The sequence below is a fragment of the Euleptes europaea genome, chromosome 20 (genome assembly GCF_029931775.1).
Source record: "Euleptes europaea isolate rEulEur1 chromosome 20, rEulEur1.hap1, whole genome shotgun sequence".
NCBI lineage: Eukaryota > Metazoa > Chordata > Lepidosauria > Squamata > Sphaerodactylidae > Euleptes > Euleptes europaea.
In genome coordinates, this window is record NC_079331.1 from 2,206,525 (window position 1) to 2,230,366 (window position 23,842).

General features: G+C 45.8%; 1 protein-coding gene and 1 pseudogene across 1 annotated transcript in view; one reads left to right on the forward strand and one right to left on the reverse strand.

Annotated features, from left to right (window-relative positions):
- OTUD7A (OTU deubiquitinase 7A) overlaps positions 1-17,806 on the forward strand; it is a 41,804-nt gene extending 23,998 nt beyond the window's left edge. The window contains exons 7-11 of the mRNA XM_056865870.1: positions 607-734; positions 2,068-2,217; positions 13,439-13,553; positions 14,831-14,915; positions 16,285-17,806. Of these exons, the coding sequence (XP_056721848.1) occupies positions 607-734; positions 2,068-2,217; positions 13,439-13,553; positions 14,831-14,915; positions 16,285-17,709 (1,903 nt within the window). The 3' untranslated portion in view covers positions 17,710-17,806. The remainder of the gene's footprint in view (positions 1-606; positions 735-2,067; positions 2,218-13,438; positions 13,554-14,830; positions 14,916-16,284) is intronic.
- Positions 17,807-21,060: 3,254 nt separating this feature from the next.
- On the reverse strand, positions 21,061-21,133 carry LOC130492344 (U2 spliceosomal RNA; annotated as a pseudogene).
- Positions 21,134-23,842: the final 2,709 nt, after the last annotated feature.

Below are 23,842 nucleotides of genomic sequence, written 5' to 3' on the forward strand. Positions count from 1 at the left end.
AGGCTGCCACCTGTGTGTTAGGGTTTTTTAAAAAACGTTTTAAGTTTCTATGAGCAAAAAATACTCTTTTTAAAAAGAAAAATGCACCTGTTGTCAACTCTGAGTGCTGCAAAATCAGAGAACTGCCTATTATTTTAGGTGGCCAGTCTGAGTAGACAATACTGTAAGCCGTGGCTCAGTGGCAGAGCATCTGCTTGGCATGCAGAAGGTCCCAGGTTCAACTCCCGGCATCTCCAGTTAAAGGGACCAGGCAAGCAGGTGATGTGAAAGACCTCCGCCTGAGACCCTGGAGAGCCACTGCCAGTCTGAGTAGACAATGCTAACTTTGATGGACCAAACATCTGATTCAGTTGAAGGCAGCTTCATGTGTTCATGTGATGGACCAAGGGTCTGATACAGTAAAAGGCAGCTTCATGTGTTCAATATATCTACCTTTCATAACCACAGAAGGGTTGGCATTAATCTGGCAAAAAACAACAACAGCACTCTTAAAAGGGACAGGATTGTCAAAAATATGTATATGATAGCAAACATCTTGGGGCAGGAATACCAGAAAACCTGAGATGAGCAAGATGTGCATTGCATCCATGGTTTTTGATTTTCCAGAGTCGACAACTCAGAAGATCCGGTGTACGAGAGCCTAGAGGAGTTCCACGTCTTTGTCCTAGCACATATATTAAGACGGCCAATCGTCGTGGTTGCCGATACGATGCTACGGGACTCAGGAGGGGAAGGTAAGCCTGTTGGTTAGCAAGCGTGGTGCAGTGGTTAAGAGTGGTGGTTTGGAGCAGTGAACTCTGATCTGGAGAACCGGGTTTGATTCCCCACTCCAAATTAGCGGAGGCTAATCTGGTGAACTGGATTTGTTTCCCCACTCCTACACATGAAGCCAGCTGGGTGACCTTGAGCTAGGCACAGCTCTCTCAGCCCCACTTACCTCACAGAGTGTCTGTTGTGGGGAGGGGAAGGCGATTGTAAGCCGGTTTGATTCTTCCTTAAGTGGTAGAGAAAGATGGCATATACAGTTTTAACCCCAGTTGATGATTTGCCTCTTAATGAAGCATCTGCTCAAAAGAAGCATTTCAGTGACTCTGGAGGGGGCTCCTGACCAACAAAATGGCAATTTATTTATTTTGTCGTCTTAAGAATGTATTCCCTGGTTTTCCAGCCTTCAAGGCAGCTTTATGTATGACGAAGACAAGAATGAATGTTAAAAAAAAGCCTTTTGGCAAAAATCAACCCTATCGTACGCAGGGTATAATATATCCAATAAACGTTCAAAGCGGATGCCGTGGCTGACTCTTGGGAGAGGGCAAAAACAATTTTGTCTGGCACCTAACAGTTAACCAAGTGGGTGCCAGGCGGCTCTGTTTTGGGAGGGGGTATTGTCATTGGGGCACCACAACAAGGAAAGTGCTTGTCCCTCCCTGTGCCTTATTTCCAAAATTCCATTCTATCATTCTTAGAATCATAGAATGATAGAGTTGGAAGGGACCACCAGGGTCATCTAGTCCAACCCCCTGCACAATGCAGGAAATTCACAACTACCTCCCACACACACCCCAGTGACCCCTACTCCATGCCCAGAAGATGGCCAAGATGCCCTCCCTCTCATGATCTGCCTAAGGTCACAGAATCAGCATTGCTGACAGAAGGCCATCTAGCCTCTTCTTAAAAATCTCCACGGAAGGAGTGCTTACCACCTCCCGAGGAAGCCTGTTCCACTGAAGAACCGCTCTAACTGTTACAAAATTCTTCCTAATGTTTAGGCAGAAACTCTTTTGATTTAATTTCAACCTGTTGTTTCTAGTCCGACCTTCTGGGGCAACAGAAAGCAACTCGGCACCCTCCTCTAAGTACTTGAAGATGGTTATCATATCCCCTCTCAGTCTTCTCCTCTGCAGGCTAAACATACCCAGCTCCTTCAACCTTTGCTCATAGGACTTGGTCTCCAGACCCCTCACCATCTTTGCTGCCCTCCTCTGGACACTTTCTAGCTTGTCTACATCCTTCTTAAATTGTGGTGCCCAAAACTGAACACAGTACTCTTGGTTTTTCTCTTTGCAGCGTTTGCACCGATTCCATTTGGTGGGATTTACTTGCCTCTGGAAGTTCCGCCAAACCGATGTCACTGCTCTCCCCTAGTCCTTGCCTACGATCAAGCGCACTTCTCCGCCCTTGTGTCCATGGAGCAAAAAGATCAACAGAGGGAACAAGGTATGTAGAAAACGAAGGCGAACAGGTCTGTGGAGGAGGGGAAGTCAGAGAAGCTACCAAGGGGCTTTGCTGGCAGTGTGCATCTGCCGAGGCTCAGAGCTCAGCTGGAGCCAGCAGCTCACCTGTAGTGTTGGTACTAGGAACGTCTGCAGAAGGGGATTTCTGACAGCTGTGTTTGCACAACTCCAGCTGCAGCATTTTGGGGAGGAACAAACACACTCAGTACAACTTGCAGAGCTGGAAATTCCATGAGGACTTTGCAGTTAGCCATTGTGGCCGGTGTGTGATGAGGGAGGGGTGCAATCTGTTCTGGGGTGCTTCGCTTCTGTTCCCCCTCTCCCCCCCCCCGCCACTGCCTTTTTGTGTGTTGTGCTTCTCACAAAATGGGTAAGCTATCCTTGGTACCCCCCTCCCTCTGTTTTCTGATGCTTTGCTTGTGAACTTGTGCATTCCTCAATTGTGTGATTGTCAAAGAGGGCTTTTTAGAAAAGATAAAAGATGACCTCTGAAGGTTGGTAGGCAAGTAAAACTCTATATCTTACTGTGGCCACAAAGGGCCAGAACATTCAGGGATTGTGGGGGGTGGGATAATACAGCAATAAGAAAAGAAGTTGCAATGTAAACAGAGAGTTTTCTTGTAAGGAAATCTCAGTTCGGGATGTAGAGGCCCAGTGAGTGAGTTTGGTATGGGAGTGCCCTGCAACATCGACAGATGCGTGGTGCGCTCTGAAACGATACAGAATGGATCCTGTTGCTGCACATTTGAGAAGAGAGTCTAATGGGTTAGGTGGGAGTGCAATCATATATACCAGTTACTGAAAATATCCTTAGAACTGCCTATTTTTAGGTCCTAATAAAATCACTAACCTCGCTGTTTGTAAAAGCATTTCGTCCTGATTTTTCTCGCTATGTTTACTGGATGCTGAAAAATGTGTCTCATCTAGTCCGGGCTCCATGGCTGTGTAGTACTTATCTAGGAAATGCTCCGTCTCTGTGGATTGTTTAGAACGGCGTTCATCTACATTTATTTTATATCTTTTTACTGTTTGTTTTTCGTTTGTGAAGAAGAGTTGGTTTTGATATGCTGACTTTCTCTACCACTTAAGGGAGACTCAAACCACCTTCCCTTCCCCTCCCCACAACAGACACCCTGTGAAGTAGGTGGGGCTGAGAGAGCTCTAACAGAGCTGTGACTTGCCCAAGGTCACCCTGCTGGCTTTGTGTGTAGGAGTGGGGAAACCAGCCCTGTTCTCCAGATTAGCCTCTGCCGCTTATGTCAAGGAGTGGGAAATCGAACCCGGTTCTCCAGATCAGACTCCACCGCTCCGAACCACCGCTCTTAACCACTACACCACGCTGGTGTGTTTTATACTTTCTATCAGATTCTAACTTCTTTTGAAGATAACTTTTCCTGCGGAAAGCAGAACTGCTCAAAGGCTCTTGATATCCTCTTGATTTCCTAGATCTTGCTGTGTGAAGTAAGCAACTGCTGCGCTGAGATTCTTTTAATCATGTTTTTTATTTATTTTTAAATCTGATTTATTCCTAAAAGCCTTTATTCATGAGTTTGTCAGTTCAAAGACACAAGCAGCGCTGTTTTGTCAAAGGGCTGGTTTCCCATAAACGAGTAAGTGTCGTGGCTCCATCTCCAGCCTTGCTCAAAGCGTCCTTTGATTTCGGGTGCACAAGGATGCACTGTGCATGGAAAGAGATGCTGCGATTGTGACCGGCCTACTCAGTTGGCATGTCCAGATCCATTCAGAAAGATCAGATATTATTCCCCGACAGGTTGTGGGAGACTGTAAGGAAAGGACGGGGGTGGGGGACATTCATCTTGCTTTTTAAGATTGATTGGTGAGTATTCATATTTGTCTTCTCTGTGGGCTTCCTAGAGGCACCTGGTTGGCCCCTTTGTGAACAGACTGCTGGACTTGGTGGGCCTTGGTCTGTTCCAGCAGGGCTTTTCTTATGTTCTTAACATTCGTAAAATGACTAAGCCGAGGCTGTCGTACTTTGTACTTTGGTCACATTATGAGAAGACAGGAGTCACTGGAAAAGACAGTCATGCTAGGAAAAGTGAAAGGCAGTAGGCAAAGAGGAAGACCCAACAAGAGATGGATGGACTCAATAAAGGAAGCCACGGCCCTCAGTTTGCAAGACCTGAGCAAGGCTGTTAAAGATAGGACATTTTGGAGGACATTGATTCATAGGGTCACCATGAGTCGGAAGCGACTTGACGGCACTTAACACACACACATTCGTAACATGCTTAGGGAGGGCTGTGGTTCAGTGGCAGAGCATCTGCTTGGTACACAGAAGGTCCCAGGTTCAATCCCCGGCATCTCCTGTTAAAAGAACCAGGCAGTAGGTGATGTGAAAGACCGTCTGCCTGAGACCCTGGAGAGCCGCTGCCAGTCTGAGTAGACAATGCTGACTTTGATGGACCGAGGGTCTGATTCAGCATATGGCAACTTCCTGTGTTCATATGAATTTCTATTCTGCCATCACTTTCCATATAGGAATGTTGATCTGTGTTACTGAGAGAGAATTCACCAAGGTTTCCAAAGGTGCACATTTTATTGAGTGTGTTTTTTTAAAGCATCATGTACAGACTTCTTAAGTAAAAGCCAAATTCTAAGCTATAATCTTCTTTCTAGCATTATAGATTAAGGCACCTGGTTGGCTACTGTGTGAACAGACTGCTGGACTTGATGGGCCTTGGTCTGATCCAGCAGGGCCTTTCTTATGTTCTTAAGATGTCTTTTCAAAGTTTTTATTTTGCTGCTTCTGCTGCTTTGCTGTGTGATGTGTAGCCCCTCCAAAATCTGTCTTCTACCTGATATAATTTAGTTCTGTGGCACTGATCTGAATGGCTTTGGTGCTCCCTCTGACGTGGAGCTAATTCCCCTGGATGAGACCTCCCTCCAGCCAGCTGCATCTTGCTGATTAAGCGTAATTATCTCCGTGAAGAGGCTCTGTTGAATATGCGTCAGATTAAAAGGAGCCGGCCTCTAAGCTTCCTTGACTGCCTCCTCACTTCCTTGCTCTAACTAACTTTCAGTCAAGCTCACAGAAGGGGAGCATTGCCACTTCTTTAAAGGCTGCGCTTCTGCGCCTTTAGCGGTGGCCCAATATACAGCAGATGATACTTTTCTAACGTTGCTTATCTCCATGTACAAATCTATGGTGAGACCACACTTGGAATACTGTGTACAGTTCTGGTCACCACACCTAAAAAAGGATATTACAGAGCTTGAGAAGGTGCAAAGTATTTTTTCACACAACACATGGTTAAATTGTGGAACTCCCTGCCCCAGGATGTGGTGATGGCTGCCAGCTTGGAGGGCTTTAAGAGGGGAGTGGACATATTCATGGAGGATAGGGCTACCCATGACTACTCGTCAAAATGAATACTAGTCATGATGCACACCTATTCTCTCCAGGATCAGAGGAGTATGCTGAATATAGTAGGTGCTTTGAAACTCAGGCGGGATGGTGCTACTGCAGTCGTCTTGTTTGGGGGGCTTCCTGGAGGCCCCTGGTTGGCCACTGTGTGAACAGACTGCTGGACTTGATGGGCCTGGGTCTGATCCAGTATGGGCCTTCGTTATGCTCTTATGTTCCATGCCGGGGAAAAGCTTCACCTGCTCATTTCCTGGTGCATCGTGCTTGGCGCTTTAAAGGCGTGGGAGCCGAGCCAGCAAAACACAGATGGCAATCTGACATGCATCTCCACCAACCTGCAAGTTGGCCCTATCTGTGGGGAAAATTGCCCTGCTTTCTGCTATCTTATGCCCCAGCAGAGTTAGGGTTTCCATGTCCTTTGCTGTGAGGGAAGTAAGTAAAAGCCTACTTAACTTTGCTGACTTTTTTTTTTTTTTTTTACTTTTAAATTTTCAGTGTGGCGTAGTGGTTAAGAGCAGTGGTTTGGAGCGGCGGAGCCTTCTTCGGGGCTTTATGGGGAATAACACAGCAAGGGATTTTGGTCACCAAATGTATCACAGTGTGGAGAGTAAAAGGAGTTTTTTTTTTAAAGTCAGACTCATAGGGTTGCCAGGTTCCCCTTCACCACTGGTGGGAGGTTTTGGGGGGCAGAGCCTGAGGATAGTGGGGTTTGGGGAGGGGATTCAATGCCGTAGAGTTCATTGGCCAAAGCGGCCATTTTCTCTTATTGGCTGGAGATCAGTGGGAATAGCTGGAGATCTCCAGGTAGGCACCTGGAAGTTGGCAGCCCTACAGACTCATGACTTTTCAGTCTTGCCCGGCTTTGAAGGGCCGCTTGCCAGCCTCATTCAGACGGCACCTGTGTGTAATTTTGGAGAAAAGTGGTATTAGAAACAGCGATGAAAAACATAATGCAGAGTAAAGGAGAACCAGCGGTAAGATATGTTAGGAAAAAATACATTTGGCAAAATAGTTTGTTCTTAAGTGGTACCTGTCTGGTCTTTGATTCCCCCCCCCCACCCGCCTTTGCTCTCCTGCTTAGAACACCTGTCTACTAAAGGCTTAGTTCCAATGACATTGAAGGTATATGCTTGGCAACCGTGTTGATCTTAGCAGGGAAGAGCATTGTATATAACAGCTGGCTGGCTTGCTCGTATGCAAAACACACGCACGCACACACACAAACCACCCCCTAGTAACCCAACCCCTGCAGACAGGTTTTACAAAGGAACCATTTTGTAATGGGTTTAATGATAGGCGTGCCAATGTACACTTTAGAAGCCCTAAAAGAGAGATGGCAAAGCAGATTCATAAATTTTAATCAGGCGACATAGCCGGGCTAAAAATGCAAGTTTAATGGCTCTGTTTATGGAGTCCAGGCCGAAATCACCTAACAAACATTGACTGTGTTCTGTACTTAATGTGTACACTTATAGCTAACAAGTTACTTGGGCCTATTTGCCAGTGTGGTGTAGTGGTTAAGAGTGGTGGTTTGGAGCGGTGGACTCTGATCTGCAGAGCCGGGTTCGATTCCCCACTCCTCCTCCACACAAGCGGCGGAGGCTAATCTGGTGAACTGGGTTTGTTTCCCCACTCCTACACACAAAGCCAGCTGGGTGACCTTGGGCTAGTCACAGCTCTCTCAGCCCCACCTACCTCACAGGGTGTCTGTTGTGGGGAGGGGAAGGGAAGGTGATTGTAAGCCGGTTTGAGTCTCCCTTAAGTGGTAGAGAAAGTTGGCATATAAAAACCAGCTCTTCTTCTTCCATGTCCCTTACAGTACTGGGGATGTTCTGAAGGTGTTTGATACCCCATGTATGCCATCTTGAGCTCTCTGGAGGAAAGGCAGTTTATACAATACATGTCTGCAAGAAACTGCTAGAGGGAATATAAAAACCATACCCTTCGTCTTCTTTTTTTGCCTGTGTTACCCTAGAAGTCAACCTAGACAACCAAATGTAGTTAAAATGAAATAAAATGCCTCTCCCCTTCGCCTTAACACCGCCTATCAAATCGAAAAGGTTTTCACTGCATTCCTTGCTTCATACAGGCAGGCTCATAGAGCCACTTAACAAAATTAGTGCCTCAACTTTAGCGGTGGTCTTGAGTTTGGGGGTTAATCTAAGATATTTAGGGTTTTATTTGCAGGAATCTATCGCACCAGGTAATAAAAAGTGTTATTAAAGCAATGCTAAAGACACACAGCCCCGAGTGTTTATTCCTAAGTGCCTGTAAATTAACATCATAAAATCAATTTGAACTAAGTGAGTTATTTAAAATAAAAACAGCCATTTCCAGCAGCGGTTATTCATCTCCGGTCACGTGTTCTTATAACTGTTACCATATTTCAGTGGAGCAAGTTGTAATTTATAGATGTTAAGAAGCATTCATACAACAAAGCGTCCCTTTAATGAGAGGCAGTTGCTGAATGTAGACGTGTTGGTCTGCGGTAGGAACAGCTAGATTCGAGCCCAGAAGCACCTTTGAGATCCACAAGATTTTCAGGGTTTGAGTTCTCGAGAGTCGAAGCTCCCTTCTTCAAGTATCTGGCTGTTAATTGCTGGTTAATCTTCAATGGTACAATCATGTAGAATGTGGCTGAGAAGAAGAGTTGGTTTTTATATGCCAACTTTCTCTACCACTTAAGGGAGACTCAAACTGGCTTACAGTCACCTTCCCCTTCCCTCAACAGACACCCTGCGAGGGAGGTGGGGCTGAGAGAGCTCTAACAGAGCTGTAACTTGCCCAAGGTTACCCAGCTGGCTTTGTGTGTCGGAGTGGGGAAACCAATCCAGTTCACCAGATTAGCCTTCACCACTCATGTGGAGGAGTGGGGAATCAAACCCGGTTCTCCAGATCACAATCCACCGCTCCAAACCACTACTAAAGAGACCTTGCATGGGTTATGTGGGATCAGAAAAACCTGACCTATAAATTTTCTAGCTTGTGCAGTTCTGGAGAACTAACCTGAAAATAAGAGGACAGTATCTACTAAAAAAGACTGCAGCTGGTTGGGTTGACTTGAGGCGAAGCTGTTAGCGGAGTCCCCTATGACCTGTACCTGTGCTCTTAAAGATGGTATCTCCACCCCACCTCCACCCCCATAAGAAAAGCCCTGCTGGATCAGACCAATGCCCATCAAGTCCAGCCGTCTGTTCACACAGTGGCCAACCAGGGGCCTCTAGGAAGCCCCCAAACAAGACGACTGCAGCAGCATTGTCCTGCCTGTGACTTATATCCCCCATGACATATGTGCCACCCCTGCTTTCACAGCCACATGAAGTAGCTTGACAGTCAGTCCCCTTCATCGCCAAGTAAGGTTACTCAGTCCAGTACTGGGCAGGACTCCTCCATATTGTTGCAGTTTTCAGAAGGGATAATTTCACCAACATGCAGTGCTGCAGCGGCAAACTGATGTGCGTACACCGAGTTCTCTCTCGCATGAGGGTTTTTTGCGCACAGAAGCCCTGTCTTGACTTCTAACCAGCAATTCCACCACCAAGAACGATCAAACATCATCAAGGAGAAGTTGTAAACCAATAAAGCTGGTTTGTGTAAGAGCTACAGTCGTCGCACAAAATGCCGGGGGGATTAGTAATTTGCCAGCCCAACAGGTTTCTTTGGGACACTTCCAGTGTAATTCTGAAAACAATGTTATATTTTTCTTAAGGCAAAGACCAGATCTACTAGACCGGAAGATCCTGGACCACGTAAAACCCACTGGAATCAAATGAAAGAGTCAGCTTAGTTTTTGTACCTGCTGTTATTTCAGACAGAAATGTTCAATCTTAGAGGATGGTGCAGAATTGTTTTCTGTTGCCCCAGGTCAGACCAGAACCAACGGGTTGAAATTAAATCAAAAGAGTTTCCATCTAGACATTAAGAAGAACTTTCTAACAGTTAGAGCGGTTCCTCAGTGGAACAGGCTTCCTCGGGAGGTGGTAAGCGCTCCTTCCCTGGAGGTTTTTAAGCAGAGGCTAGATGGCAATGCTGTCAGCAATGCTGATTCTATGACCTTAAGCAGATGGTGAGAGGGAGGGCATCTTGGGCATCTTCTGGGCATGGAGTAGGGGTAACGGGGGGCATGGGGGGGAGGTAGTTGTGAATTTCCTGCATTGTGCAGGGGGTTGGACTAGATGACCCTGGTGGTCCCTTCCAACTCTATGATTCTATGAGCTGTCTGTGCAGTCTGACTCATATGTGTCTCCAGATCTCTTGCAGCGTCACTGAGGATGCTGAGGGAGAGCCTCTTGGGTTGCATGCTTCTTCGTTGGCTCCCATAACAACATTTCCTCTCCAAGCGACGCTTAGGACGGCTTTTGTTCAGGTGGCAAATACTGCTGTTCAAAGGATCCCTTTCCTACCTTAGAGCAGACACACTCTGGTGCCACCTAGTGAAACATTAGCAGTGTTGCAGGCTCTTAGGTATTAATCCAAAATAATGGTGTGCTTCTTTAGCTGACCCTGTAAAAGAGTTCCTTGTTTGCAAATTGGCTGCTAGAGGAGAAATGTGTGGGCTGCTTATGAATTGTGTAACGTTCTTTGGTGTCTTCCAGGAGTCTGATCCCCCCACCCCCTGCCCAGCTTCATGTATTACTTGAAACACTTGCAGAAAGAAAGGGTGCATTGATTATTAATTGGCTGCTCTTCCGTGACTTTTGTGTGTTCTCTCAGGATGAAATCTCTGTCTGGTGTCTGGATACTTAGATGTCCTGTAATACAGTTCAGTTTCAGTCACCTTTATTGGCATGATAATAAAAATAACAAGAGCCAGGCTAGCCTGATCTCATCAGATCTCAGAAGCTAAGCAGGGTCAGCCCTGGTTAGTATTTGGATGGGAGACCCCCAAGGAAGTCCAGGGTTGCTATGCAGAGGAAGGCTCTGGCAAACCACCTCTGTTAGTCTCTTGCCTTGAAAACCCCATTAAGGGGTCGCCATAAGTCGGCTGCGACTTGACGGCACTTTACACACACATACATGTGCTCCATCTTGCTCAGAAGGGTCTCACATACAACGATATAACTAAAACATGGCTATCAAATTAAAACTCTTCAGTTTAAATGCTGTAATAATACATTCTTCCGGACAACAGATTAAGAACCACAGCTAACACCAACTAACACCAGCGCCCTTTTATTTTTTTCCTGTAATACTCTTCAGGAGACAGTTGTTTTAGACGCACATTCAATAGCAACTAGATTTGAGCCCTGTAGCACTTTAGAGACAAACAAGTTTTTCAGGGTATAAGCTTTTGAGAGTCAAAGCTCCCTGTGTCAGATACAAGCAACAGCAGCAATTGAAACTAAATAAAAGTTGAGCTGCTCTCAAGGAGCTGTCTGTACTTTGTAATATTCAAACTTGGCTCAAGGATTTTGCATTGCTTTACTATGAACTTTGTGGAAATAGCACAGGAAATCATCTGATTTTTATTTTTTTCGCTGCAGCAAGACCTTTAGTCCAACCAAATTATTATTTAAAATTATGCAAAGGATTATGCATTATTCACTAGACATCAGAGCAAAAAATCAAATTAAAAGTTACAGACTGCTTGGCTGGGAGCGGTGATTTATACAACAAAACCGTGCAAGAGGCTGCTAGAATTAAGCAAGGACCTCAAAATTTTTTGTTCCTCTTGTTACTTGAAGAGATGGCGAAAGCAGCATCAGCAGACATGCCTAAAAAGAAGTAAAAGGACCATCTCCTCCTCGCATCGTTCGTACCTGTAATTCTGCTTCAGAATCATGTCTCAGTAAGCTCACTGATTAAGAACCGTCTGGGGCCAAGTTCTGCACAAATTGAGGCACCGGGAGAAGGAAAAGGCGTATAGCAGATATGTTGCGGGCAAATAATAAAAGAGAATCTGCTGGATGCCTTGGCCTGGAATAGATTTAATACCTCCAGATTTAATCAAGAGAAACATTGATTGGTGGGCCCCAGTTTTGACTACCTTACTTACAACAATAGATAAAACTGGAAGGATCCCCAAAGGGTGGGAGGTAGCAATAGTAGCTCCCATATATAAGAAGGGTGATAAAAACGATCCAGCTAACTAGAGGCCGATAAGTTTATTAAGTACAGTAAGCTGTATGCAAAACACCTGCAGTGGAAGCTTAAGGAACGGTTGGAAGAAGAAGAGTTGGTTTTTATATGCCGACTTTCTCTACCACTTAAGGGAGACTCAAACCGGCTTACAATCACCTTCCCTTCCCCACAACAGACACCCTGTGAGGTAGGTGAGGCTGAGAGTGTGTGACTAGCCCAAGGTCACCCAGCTGGCTTTGTGTGGAGTGGGGAAACCAACCTGGTTCACCAGATTAGTGTCCTCCGCTCATGTGGAGGGAGTGGGGAATCAAACCCGGTTCTCCAGATCAGAATCCTCCATGCCAAACCACTGCTGTTAACCAATATACCATGCTGGAACAATGTAAATATTTAGCAGAAGGGTAAGGAGGGTTTAGAGAGGGGAGGTCGACCACAGATCAGTGCGCAATATTAGACCACCCAATAGCTAAATATTCTTCACTGTATCCTTGTATGCTGCTTTTGTAGACTTCAAATCTGCCTTTGGCTCAGTCTCAAGACCTATACTTTGGGGAAAAACTAGGGAAGACATCTATAGATTGGGGACTTGTTTTCCATCAGTGTAAAATGGCCAGTGGTATGCAGAGGGCAGCATTGAGCCATGACAAGACCTTATTCACGGGATAAGTCATTGTGAGTACGTAGGAGAGCCGGAAATGAGATGTGGAAAGTGAGGAATGTACAGAACACCTAAAGGTATCCTAAAGCAATTGAGAACATAAGAAAGGCCTTGCTGGATCAGACCAAGGCCCATCAAGTCCAGCAGTCTGCTCACACAGTGACCAACCAGGTGCCTCTAGGAAGCACCCCAAACAAGATGACTGCAGCAGCACCGTCCTGCCTGTGTTCCACAGCACCCAAAATAATAGGCCTGCTCCTCTGATACTAGAGAGAATAGGTATGCAGCATGACTAGTATCCATTCTAACTAACAGCCATGAATACCCCTTTCCTCCATGAATATGTCCACTCCCCTCTTAAAGCCCTCCAAGCTGGCAGCCATCACCACATCCTGGGGCAGGGAGTTCCACAATTTAACGATGCGTTGTGTGAAAAAATACTTCCTTTTATCTGATTTGAATCATGAACACTGGATAGGATGTCGCCACTGGGAAAGCCCATCAGCCTCCGTTTGCAGTCTGCTGGGTGGGAGGAGACGTAGCCTGCCTCACAGTGTTAAACTGAGACATCCCCAGATGAGAAACTGCCGTCACTCATCCTGAGTCTTGGGAGTTGGAGCGGTCGGTAACATATCTAGATACAAAAACTGCCGTCTGCGGAGAGGGGCCTGTGGTTCAGTAGCCTTTGCCTTGCATGCAGCAGGTCGCAGGTTCAGTCTCCAGGAAAGGATCAGGTAGTAGGTGGTACGAAAGACTTCCGCCTCCTCTGCCAGCCAGAGGAGGCAAGACTGGCCTCAATAGACCAAGGGTCTGAATCGGCAGAAGGCAGCTTCACGCATTCACAACCGGTGGGTACTTTTCTTCACTGCAGATTTGTGTGATATCAGAGCGAGTTGACAAAGGGAAGAAAGGTTGGACACCAAGCAGAGAGCCCCTTTGACCTTGCGATGCTTTTAAAATGCTCTCTCTCCCCCCCCCCACACACACACACTGTTCTCCTGATGATTCTTATTTCTCCTCCACCTGTCCCAGCTAAACTCATTTCTTCCTTTCTGGCCTTTCTCTTCTTTCCTTCAGCGGTGATCCCTTTGACTGACTCTGAACACAAGTTACTGCCTTTGCACTTTGCGGTTGATCCCGGGAAAGACTGGGAGTGGGGGAAGGATGACAATGATAACATCAAGCTGGCCAAGTAAGACCTATTCTTTTTTTTAATCGATAAGATTTCAGCATCAGCTTAACGGAAAGGCATTGGTTTACTGGTTGATGTCGTAGCTGGGCCATTGCTTAGCTTGCATTCTGTTGGATTATGAGGCCTTCATTATTTCCAAATCCTTGTTAGGTTAGCAGAGGGCACAAAGGCTATTGTGCGCAGAGAAGCTCACCCAAACCTCTGCGTGTGCCAGGAACAAAATTGCTAGGAGCCTTTTGTCTGTTTAAAGAATATACTGCCTTTTTTATAGGAAATCCATTTCTGGATAGGATACAGTATAGTTGCCTATCTATTCTAGCTAACTAGTATGGAGGGAGATCCAGGATGTGTGTCCTTCCCTCATGGTGAGAAGAGTGCCAGTGTGGGTGCAGAGGTGAGGAAGAAGCAGGAAGGAAGGGAGTTTTCCCTAAGAGTAGCAATCTACACATCAAAAGGATAGCTCAGAGCAATAGAGAAAGGATGCCCTGTGTCTGGTCCCCTCTATCTCTCTGACTCACTAGTCCTGTCCCCCTCTGGAGAGGTTACGAGACAGTGTAAAGTCCTTCTGTTTCAACGCATTCTCTGTAGCAGCCCTAGATCAAAAAGCTGCGCAGAGGTCTTTGAGCCACACACGGTTCTTGCAGGGCCGGTGGGTCGTGCAGTTCCACACTCCTGTGATGGTATCCTTCAGCCCACCTTGACGCCCTTGTGATTAACAAGAGCAAGTTTGGGCCTGGCGCTAGCCGGGCTTCGTGTGGAGCTGGCTTCCCTGGTGAGCTCCAAGGTCTGCCAAGAAGAAGAAGAGATGGTTTTTATATGCTGACTTTCTCCACCACTTAAGGGAGACTCAAACCGGCTTACAATCACCTTCCCCTCCCCTGCGAGGGAGGTGAGGCTGAAAGAGCTCTAGCAGAGCTGTAACTTGCCCAAGGTCACCCAGCTGGCTTCGTGTGTAGGACTGGGGAAACAAATCCAGTTCACCAGATTAGCCTCCGCCGCTCATGTGGAATCAAACCCAGTTCTCCAGATCAGACTCTTACCAGTCCAAGAGAAGTCCCACCTGTTTTTTGCTGACATGTTTCCTTTTGGAGAGCCAGCAGAGCGGGCACCTGCAGTCTGAATGTGCCCTTGCGAAAAACGCTGCGTCTCCATTCCTCTTGATTATGCGCAAGCGTTCTATGGCTGTACTGTTTCAGTAATCATGTGGTGTGTGGATTTTTCCTTTCTCTTTCTCTCTCTTTATCTCTCTGTCTCTCTCCCCCTTCCCCCTTTCTCAGTTTGATTCTCTCTCTGGAGGCAAAGCTTAACCTTCTGCACAGTTACATGAATGTAACCTGGATACGCATACCTTCGGAAACACGGGTAACCTCTGCTTTTTTTTCCCGCGTCAACTGCTTAAGGGAATGGGAGCCTGCTGTGTGAGTTTGTGCTCCTGGTGGAGGTCAGGGAGGCACAAGATTCTGCACGGGTCTCCCAGTACAAGCGGGTTTGTTGTGTCCTCTCTCTGTTGCGGCTGTGGTATCGCTCCAGAGAAGCTCTGGCACAAGGGTGCATGCTGCACAGTGGGCTTTGGGGAGATGGGAAAGTGATCGGCGAGACAAGGCTGCCAAGAGGTCCTTAAACTTACCTTAGTGGTCGCTAGAGCCAGCCCTGTGCGGCAACAGAGCCCGACGTCTGGGCTGATGCCATTTTAAGATTCTCTAAAAGGATCAGGTAGTCAGTGGTGTGAAAGAAGGCCCTGGAGAGCTGCTGCCAATCACTGTAGAAAGTGATGACCTTGGTAGACCAAGGGTTTGACTTAGTAGAATCATAGAGTTGGAAGGGACCACCAGGGTCATCTAGTCCAACCCCCTGCACAATGCAGGTAGAGGTCTTTTGCATCACCTTCTGCCTGATTCTTTTAACTGGATATGCTGGGGATTGAACCTGTTACCCTCTGCGTGCAAAACAGAGGCGCTTCCACTGAGCCGTAGCCCCTCCCGTGCATGACACACCGCAGCAATACTTTCAAGACAGTAACTTCCCAAAAGACATTCGATTGGGAGTCTACAGTCTCAAGGAAATTTCTCATAAAGATCAGAGTTAAATTAATTAGATCTGTCAGATTTATTAAAACAGCAAAGCCATTAAAATATTCAAATCAATTACAAAATAGAATTAAAAGGTACAGTATCTAAAACTATGGGATATATAATTCTTAAATAAAATGAACAAGTTACTATGAGCTAAAACCCTCAAATTAATAATAACATTTTCCATTTTAGGCTAGATTGCCAAAGCCCCGCTTTGGGGGATCTTGTATATTGCAGCACAGAATTTAGCTACTTGTTTCATTGTCTGGGCTGACCCTTCCCATAGGAGATTCCTCAGCCTCCCTTTCTCAGAGCTGTCCTTTGTTAGATTAAGGAGAGGGAAAATTAGCTTAAATCTTGCTTCCTCCTGTACAGGGCATACAGCAGCAATAATTTCAAGACAGTAACTTTCCAAAAGACATTTGATTGGGAATCTACGGTCTCGAGGAAATTTCTCATAAAGATCAGATTTAAATTAATTAGTCTGGTCTTGGTTCATCAGGGCATTAACCTTGTGTGTGGAGCCAGGCTTTTAAAGATTATTTCATTTTTCCTATGTAGACATCACATTAGAATGTAGATATGGGACTCTTATCAAAGATACCCTTTGTGTTAGGAATCCTCATTGTTTCTAATTGTTAACTTGCTTCTCCCGATAGGCCCCTCTAGCTCAGCCGGAGTCTCCCACAGCGTCAGCTGGAGAAGATGTTCAGTCTCTGGCTGACTCCATGGATTCTGACAGGGATTCCATTTGTAGTAATTCTAACGGCAATAGCGGCAAAAACGGGAAGGAAAAAGAAAAACAGAGGAAGGACAAAGACAAAAACCGTGCCGATTCAGTGGCGAACAAACTCGGGAGTCTCAGTAAAACCCTCGGCATCAAGCTGAAGAAGAACATGGGGGGGCTGGGGGGACTGGTGCACGGCAAAATGAGCAGAGCGAATTCGGGGAACGGGAAAAACGGGGAGATAGTCGAAAAAGTCAAAGAGAAAAAGTCCAAGTCACGGAAAGGAAGCAAAGAGGATTCCGGCCAGTCTGCAAGCACTTCCCCCTCCGAAAAGACCACTCCCTCTCCCACCGAGAAGGCGAGCATCTCGCCTGTGGAAAAAACGAACTCTAAATCTCCTTCAGATAAGCAATCGGACCCCTGGAAGTACAGCACTGATGTGAAGCTGAGCCTCAACATTTTGCGAGCGGCCATGCAAGGGGAGCGCAAGTTCATTTTCGCTGGCCTCCTTCTGACCAGCCATAGACATCAGTTCCACGAGGAGATGATTGGCTACTACTTGACCAGTGCTCAAGAGCGCTTCAGTGCTGAACAGGAACAGAAGAGGAAAGAGGCGGAGAAGAAGGCTGCTCTCAACGGGTTGTCTTGTCGGAAGCTGGAGCAAGAAGCCTACTCAAAAGAGAAGCTGGATTCATCTCCTCAGGGAAGGGCGTCACCCGTCCTGCCTCAAAGCCATACAACGCAACTGGTCTTAAAGTTTAAAGACCGCACTAGTCCCACGCCGGTGTCGTTTTCTTCGCCTAGCAATGGTGCAAAGAAAAGCGGACCCATTCCCGTATCTGCCCACTATAGCCATACGCCTCCCGTTCAAAGGCAAAGTGTCATCCATTTGCATGATGTCAACTCCAAGCCGTCGAGCTTCCAAGACGATACCTACAAGCCGGTGGTTGGCACCTTAAAAACATGCGCCACGTATCCCCAACAGAACCGGTCGTTGTCTTCGCAGAGTTACAGTCCGGCCCGGATAGCCGGCATCCGTACTGTCAACACGGTAGAATCCCTGACCTACGCTATGCCCACGGACCACAAGTCGCAGACATACACCAACGGGTTTAATACCAATGACATTAGGGACTGCTTAGAATACGCCGACGAGGAGGCCCCTCAGACCTGGTTGAACAATGACAAAAACCGAGGCAGAAGCACCGTTTGCCCGATCTATACGATCCAGCAGAACCGCTGCAAGAAGGAGAACTGCTCCTTTTACGGTCGCCCTGAGACCGAGAACTATTGTTCCTACTGCTATAAGGAGGAGCTGAAGCGCAGGGAGCGTGAAAGCAAGGGCCATCGGCATTGAAGACAGTGAAGCGCTTCCCACGAATATTTATTTCCTCCATTTTCTTACTTACCCAAGTGCGTGATGATGGATTGTAGGAAGAAGGAAAACAGGATCTATGGGGAGAAAGGTCTAGCTCGTCCCCCCCCTTCTCTGGGGGAGTTGGGGGGGGGAAGGATTAATTTATCATAAAGAATTTATTATTTTCCATTTTGTCAGTGTCTTTTTTTTATACATATACTGGTGAGCTGAAAGGTTGTGTACTCCTTTGTCAGTGCTGTGTATATGTGTGGTCAAATTTTTACTAATGGTGCCTGAATTTACACTGACATCACTCAGGTAGTAGAAAGATAGGGAAAAAGTCATAACTGGAGAATACGGTATTGTAATAAGATAGTGTATGCCTCATTCTATAGAGCCATCTCAGTTGCTGTTTTTTGTGTTTTTTTAATGTAACTTTCCCATTGCTCTTTTCCCTCTTTTCAAAGAAAAGGGGGCTTGGTAATTTTGCATACAGTACATTCTAACATGCTCAAACCCTTACCCTATAAGTGTTTGTATTCCTTCGGTACTACACTTTTCCCCACAGATATACAAATGAAGGCCTGGATTCATGAGCACGGCTTTACTTAAGTCAGGCAGATTCTCGGGGAGGATGGATATAATCAAATTCTAGTCTTGTACTTTGCGGGATCTTCAAGAACCTAAAGGGCTTTCCACCTAACACGTCCTCCAAATTACATACCCCTGGTAAAAAAAAAAAAAAAGCCAAACACCTGTTTTATTCTTTTGAGCAGTTTTCTGGGGCCCGTGTTTAAAATAGGCGCTTCGCAATTTAAAAGTGTGGTGCAGCCTTTCGTGGCGGAACGATTGCAGCCATGCAAGTCCCATTTCAGTGCCCTGGCAGGTTTTAGCAATACCGGTTGTTGGATCCCTGATTCATGAGCTGCATCAATTCCTAAGTGCACAGTGGAATGTTGATGCATGTAAGATTTTATTTTTTTAAATTATCGATCCAGCCTCATGAAGAGCTGCTGCTACTTAGTAGAGCACACACACCCCATTTAGCTCTTTTCTATTTGTACATGCATCTCTGTTCAATTTTTATTTTGGAAAAGCTGCCCTCGGATTTTAGCCTTCTCAAATACATTCAATTGAGGACAAAATCTGAGTTCCATTTAAGCGGTATTGCAGAATCTCAAAGCCAGGACTGCTGTTGTTTGGGAACCAGCAGTCAGATTGTTTTGATAATCTCTAGAACTCATTGAGCTGAAAATGCAGCTGCGGATCAGATTTCATTTGTCATTTGTAGAGGCCACTGTCTTCCCTCCCCTAGAATCTTTTCCTGGCAGACTACTTGCCGAGGCTGTAAATAGCGTGATCCACAGTCCAAGAAAGCTGGTAGAGAGAGTCCAGAAGCCAACAACCTGCTGCCCCGGCCTTTTCCAGTTCAGGGAAACGGTGGGTGTTGTTTGTGGTAGTTTCTCAAGACTTCTGGCAGGAAGTGGGAGGAGAAAAAAGGTGAAGAACCAGAGGAACTTATGTGTGGGATCTTTGCCAGTTGGCAGGAAGACACTGTGAGGTTAGCCTGGGGTGGGCTCTCAGTAACCTTCCCTTTAGTCCCTTGCAAAAAAGTTTTATTCATGAAGCATGTATCCCTTGGCAACTTCATTTGTCAGTTTCGTACATGGGTACCAGTCTGCGGAATGTATTTTATTGTTGCTGAGAAGAGGCTGGTTTGCTTAAGAAAATATTAGTGCCACATTCAACCAGAAGTTCAGGACAACTTAAAAAAAAAAAAAAAAAAGCCCCCCGTAACATAGTGAATCATAACAACAAAACAGAAACAAAAATTGCTCGTGGCAGTACAGGCATGATTCACATGTACTGGAAACCTCTGGTGTTTGTGATGTTTGGAATGAAGTCAGTTCTTCTTCCCCACGTCCCTCTCTCCTCTCCTTACATGTGACTCATAAATTGAGCAGATCTGGTTTAATTGTTATGTCAGAAAATAAAAGGGTGCGGTTTCTCCCTTCCAAACAAATAAGTGAGCTATTTTAGATGGAAGAGGGGAGAAAAAAACAGGTGGTGATACGGACAAAAACATACACATTCGTTGCAGCGACCCTTCAGTACGAAATGAAACCAGTGGCCCCTTCAGAAGAATCTCTGTGGGAGGGTGGGGAAGAAACGGGACCATATAAAACATTGCTTACCCAACAGCTCTCCGTGAATCCAGGCTTGTAGTTTGCACGTTTGTGGGAATCTGCAGTACTTTGTAGTGCTTCTGAATTAGGATCCCTTCTTTTCCCAGGGGAAGTTGTGTTCCCACACCTAAAGGTACACTCACACAGGGAGATTTTTTACAATGGGTGTGCAGAGGGGTTCTGGCCGCCACGCGGGTCTTCCTTCCATTGTGGGACGCCCCCACAAAGGCGAGGATCAGCGGCGGGTTGGCCCTGACTTTGGCGTATTGGCTGTCTTTATGGCCAGCATTGCCATTTATTTCAGAGCAGGGAAAAGGGGGGGGGCTCCACGGGGCTCCCTCCCCTCCTTCCTCCTTTAAGGGACCCTTTTCCTTGCCCTTTCTGTGCTTCCTGTTGAGAACCGATGTGCAAAGTGAATGCGGCGGGCGGTTCCTGTGTGGATTATAACCCCCTTAACGTTTTGGTGTGGTTCAGTTGTAACAATCTTGGATTTGTTCTCCCTTTTATACAGTACTGTATTGCTGGATTTGGCTGGGTAAGGTGTGGTCATTTGCTCATCTGTTTCTTTGGCCAAAGAAATCTGTGGTATCAGATGGAGTTACCTGTGATTGTATTTGTTAGAGAGAGAGAGAGAGAGAGAGAAATCAGGAATGGTGTTTTTTGTTTTTTTGTTTGTTTTAAGAAAGCAAATATTACTGATTACTAATGCATTAGTGTTAAGAGTAGCCCTTGATATTCCCAGGAATATTCCCAGGAATGCTTCCCTAGGTGAAGATAGGCATGACAAAATTGCCACTAACAACAATTTCTGTTTTCCCCTGTGATTCAGGTATATTTGGATAGAAAGCTTTTTTAAAAAGATCTGTCTGTGTTACTTTTAAAAAGTATTGCAGTGTAGTATACTTAAAAAAAACATTACTAAGCAATCTGTGTCAGGAAATTTAAGTTTTTAGCAAGCAGAATAATTGCTTAGGCTAACATGGTACTAGATAATTTTTAAAAAGCAAACAGAACCCAGAGAAATGAGATTCCACCTTGAGGAGTTGCCCAGACCTCAATATCCATTACTATGATTAGCTGCTTAAATCAATGCCACATCTGTGCTGCCTGAGAGCTGGTTGTTTTCGTGGAACCCGCACTCCAGTCTGGTCCTTGTTTGAGACCCTAATCTTGAAACCATTTAGACACATAGAAATACGATACTACACTTGATCTTAGCCAAAAGGCCGAGAAGCGATGAGTAGCTTTGGTGGGTGGGGTCCATTTGCTCCTCAGTTCAAGCAAGAACCTTTAGATATGGAATGGAAACAGCCCTAATTTAGGTAGCAGGGCACCTCACAAGGCTTTAAATCATCTTCCCCACCCTCTGCAATTGAGATGCTTCCGGCACAGAAGTATAAGGAGGAATGACGGCCTGGGTGACTGAATCCAGATCCAGACATGACATGAGTATCCGTCACCTCAAAAGGTCAGCTGTTAGATTTCACCTGGAGGGCTGGGGTCTCAGGTGTGCAGCAGGGACTCTTCTGCTGACTACGCAAAGGCAGAAGAGGAGGTTCCTTGTGTTTCTTCCGGGCCTGGCTATTCCAGAGGCTTTGTGCCTTTATCTAATTCCAGAGTCGTCTGATGCCTGAGTTTGGAGTGTAAAAAACAACAACAACCCCATGGTAGTTCAGTAGGTTAAGATCAGTACCTCAATCTGAGTTTCAGGGTTCTTTGTTCAGGCCCTTGTAGAGCCGGAGAAATGACTGGGCTGGTTTGCACATTCAAATTGCTTTGGCCAGTTACCGCTGATTCTTTTATCATACTGTCGCAAGGTAGGAAGTTGCAGGTGGCGAGGATCTGTGGCAATCCTGTGGTTCGCACACTTGCATTCAAATATCACAGCAAGCTGCAGTTAAACCACCAGGAGTTGATGCCCAGCTTGGGGGCTGTACTGATGTGTAGTCCCCCCCCCCTTCCCCCTTGCATTCCTGGATTGATCAAGCTCCTGTTTGCGGTGCCATCTGAATGAACATGCATCTGTGAACTGGAGCTTGTTACATTCCATAAAATACGGTTCTGAATTGGGAGTAAACCGAGGTTTTGAATCCCAGCTCGTGGGGGAGTAAGCAAACTCCGGTTTGCCAAGGCATTTGTGTTTGGACGTCTAAGCAAATTGGAGTGTGACCAAACCTGCAAGTTGGGAATCATGCTGCGTGCATGAAAGCAGGTGGAAGGAGCGTGGGGAGCTCAGCGGGAAGTTTGTCTGTGCCTGATGGCAGTTTGATTGCAGCTTGCCAAGGCATCTGAATGCAGCCAGAGACCGGGGTGTGACCTTATTAAACAAGGGGCAGATGTCACTTACGAAAGATCTCAATCTTAGTGTTGGTTTAACTGTTCTGAACAATAGTTGCTTATTGGTTAATTGAAGCAGCAGTGAAACCTATCCAGTTGTCTACTTCTTTATTACCAGAAATTTAAAAGTCCATTAAAAAATTGCTAGTTCCTGGGAGCATTTTTAGTGGCGTGCTGATGTCGAAAGCCAAAATAGGTTTTGCCTGAACTCTCTCTCTCTACGCGTATCACTTTATATAATACATGCCGGCTGTCTCATTTAGTTCAGCGTTTTTCATGCTTGTGCCAGCAATTGGTGGGTTTGGGGTTCTCGGTGGGGTGGTAAGTAGGTACTGAAGACCATTCGATATGTAAAGGGCTAAAGGGTGGGGTAAGGGGCTTGGTCCAAGTCAGGAAGTTAGGCCTGGACAAAGATTAGATTCCTTGGTATGCAGGGGGATTTTGGTCTTGGATTGAAGCCCTTGTTTTTAGTAGAGCAGAGGCACAATTTATTGAGAAGTTCCCCTGGACAAGCCCTATTGAAACGAAGGGAAGCCAGACACAAGCAAGAGTGTTGCTTTGCTGATTTCAATGAGGCTTGTGCAGGTGGAGTGCAGGTGGATCAAGTCCTTTGTTCAGTGTCTCAAAAGTACAAAACATGGAACAGTGGTTGAATGTATTAAGTGTTGCTAACTGTTCTCGGTTTTTAAAAAAGTGATGTTTTACAAATGTTTAAAAATGCTTTATGGTTACAAATAAGTATCTACGGAGAATATGAATTGCTAATAGACATCAGAAGAAGAAAGTGTATCGGGGAAGGGGTGGGGTGGGGGTTTAAGACTGCTTGCTGAAATTGTTCAAGCCACTAACCCAAAAGTTGTTAAAAGACAAGAAAATATGCAAATTGTTTTCTTCTGTGGAATAAAGGGTCTGAGGGTTAATAAGAAAATGGTTATATAAACATTCTCACTCTTTGTAATAACAATGCATTTAAAAGAAGTCTAAAAAAAGGGCTAATGAATGAATAAAACGTGAAGCGCTCGTGTTTACAGATAAAGGTGTGTTGTAGGTGGCTTTTTAAGCATGTCGGCAGAAAGCTCTGCAAGAGGAGGTAAGCCCCTGAAAGCTATTGAACAGCGTGGCCATCACTCCACCGTCCCTAGTCCAATCAGTTAATCCATTGCTGTTCTTGCAAAGCAAGGCTGGGGTGTGCCCCTATCCTTCTGAAATCCAAAGATTTCCTTTCTCCAATTCAACTTTGTGTTTAAAATTGGGAGCAAAACACCCTGTCCAACTTACATCGGGTCCTCAGAAACGGGCTGCTGCAACATGATATGGATAATGGGTATCTTGTTTCCTGTACCTGCAGCCTTCACTCCTGGTTTCTTGCCCCGCATGCATCTTCCCTCTCACTTCTTCCTACATTTAGAAGAAGGTGAAAACGTTTCATCGAAATGATAGGTGGAAAACCCTGAACAGCAGCTATGCAGGGGAAGTACTGGGCTCAGTAGGTTCCTGCTCCCCTGCATTTAATGTTGCAACAGTTTTCATCGATATCTCCTGGAAAACAGGTGTTTGACATCAGTAAAAATATAGACCATCAAGAGGGTGAAAAGCTTTTGGGGCCCAAT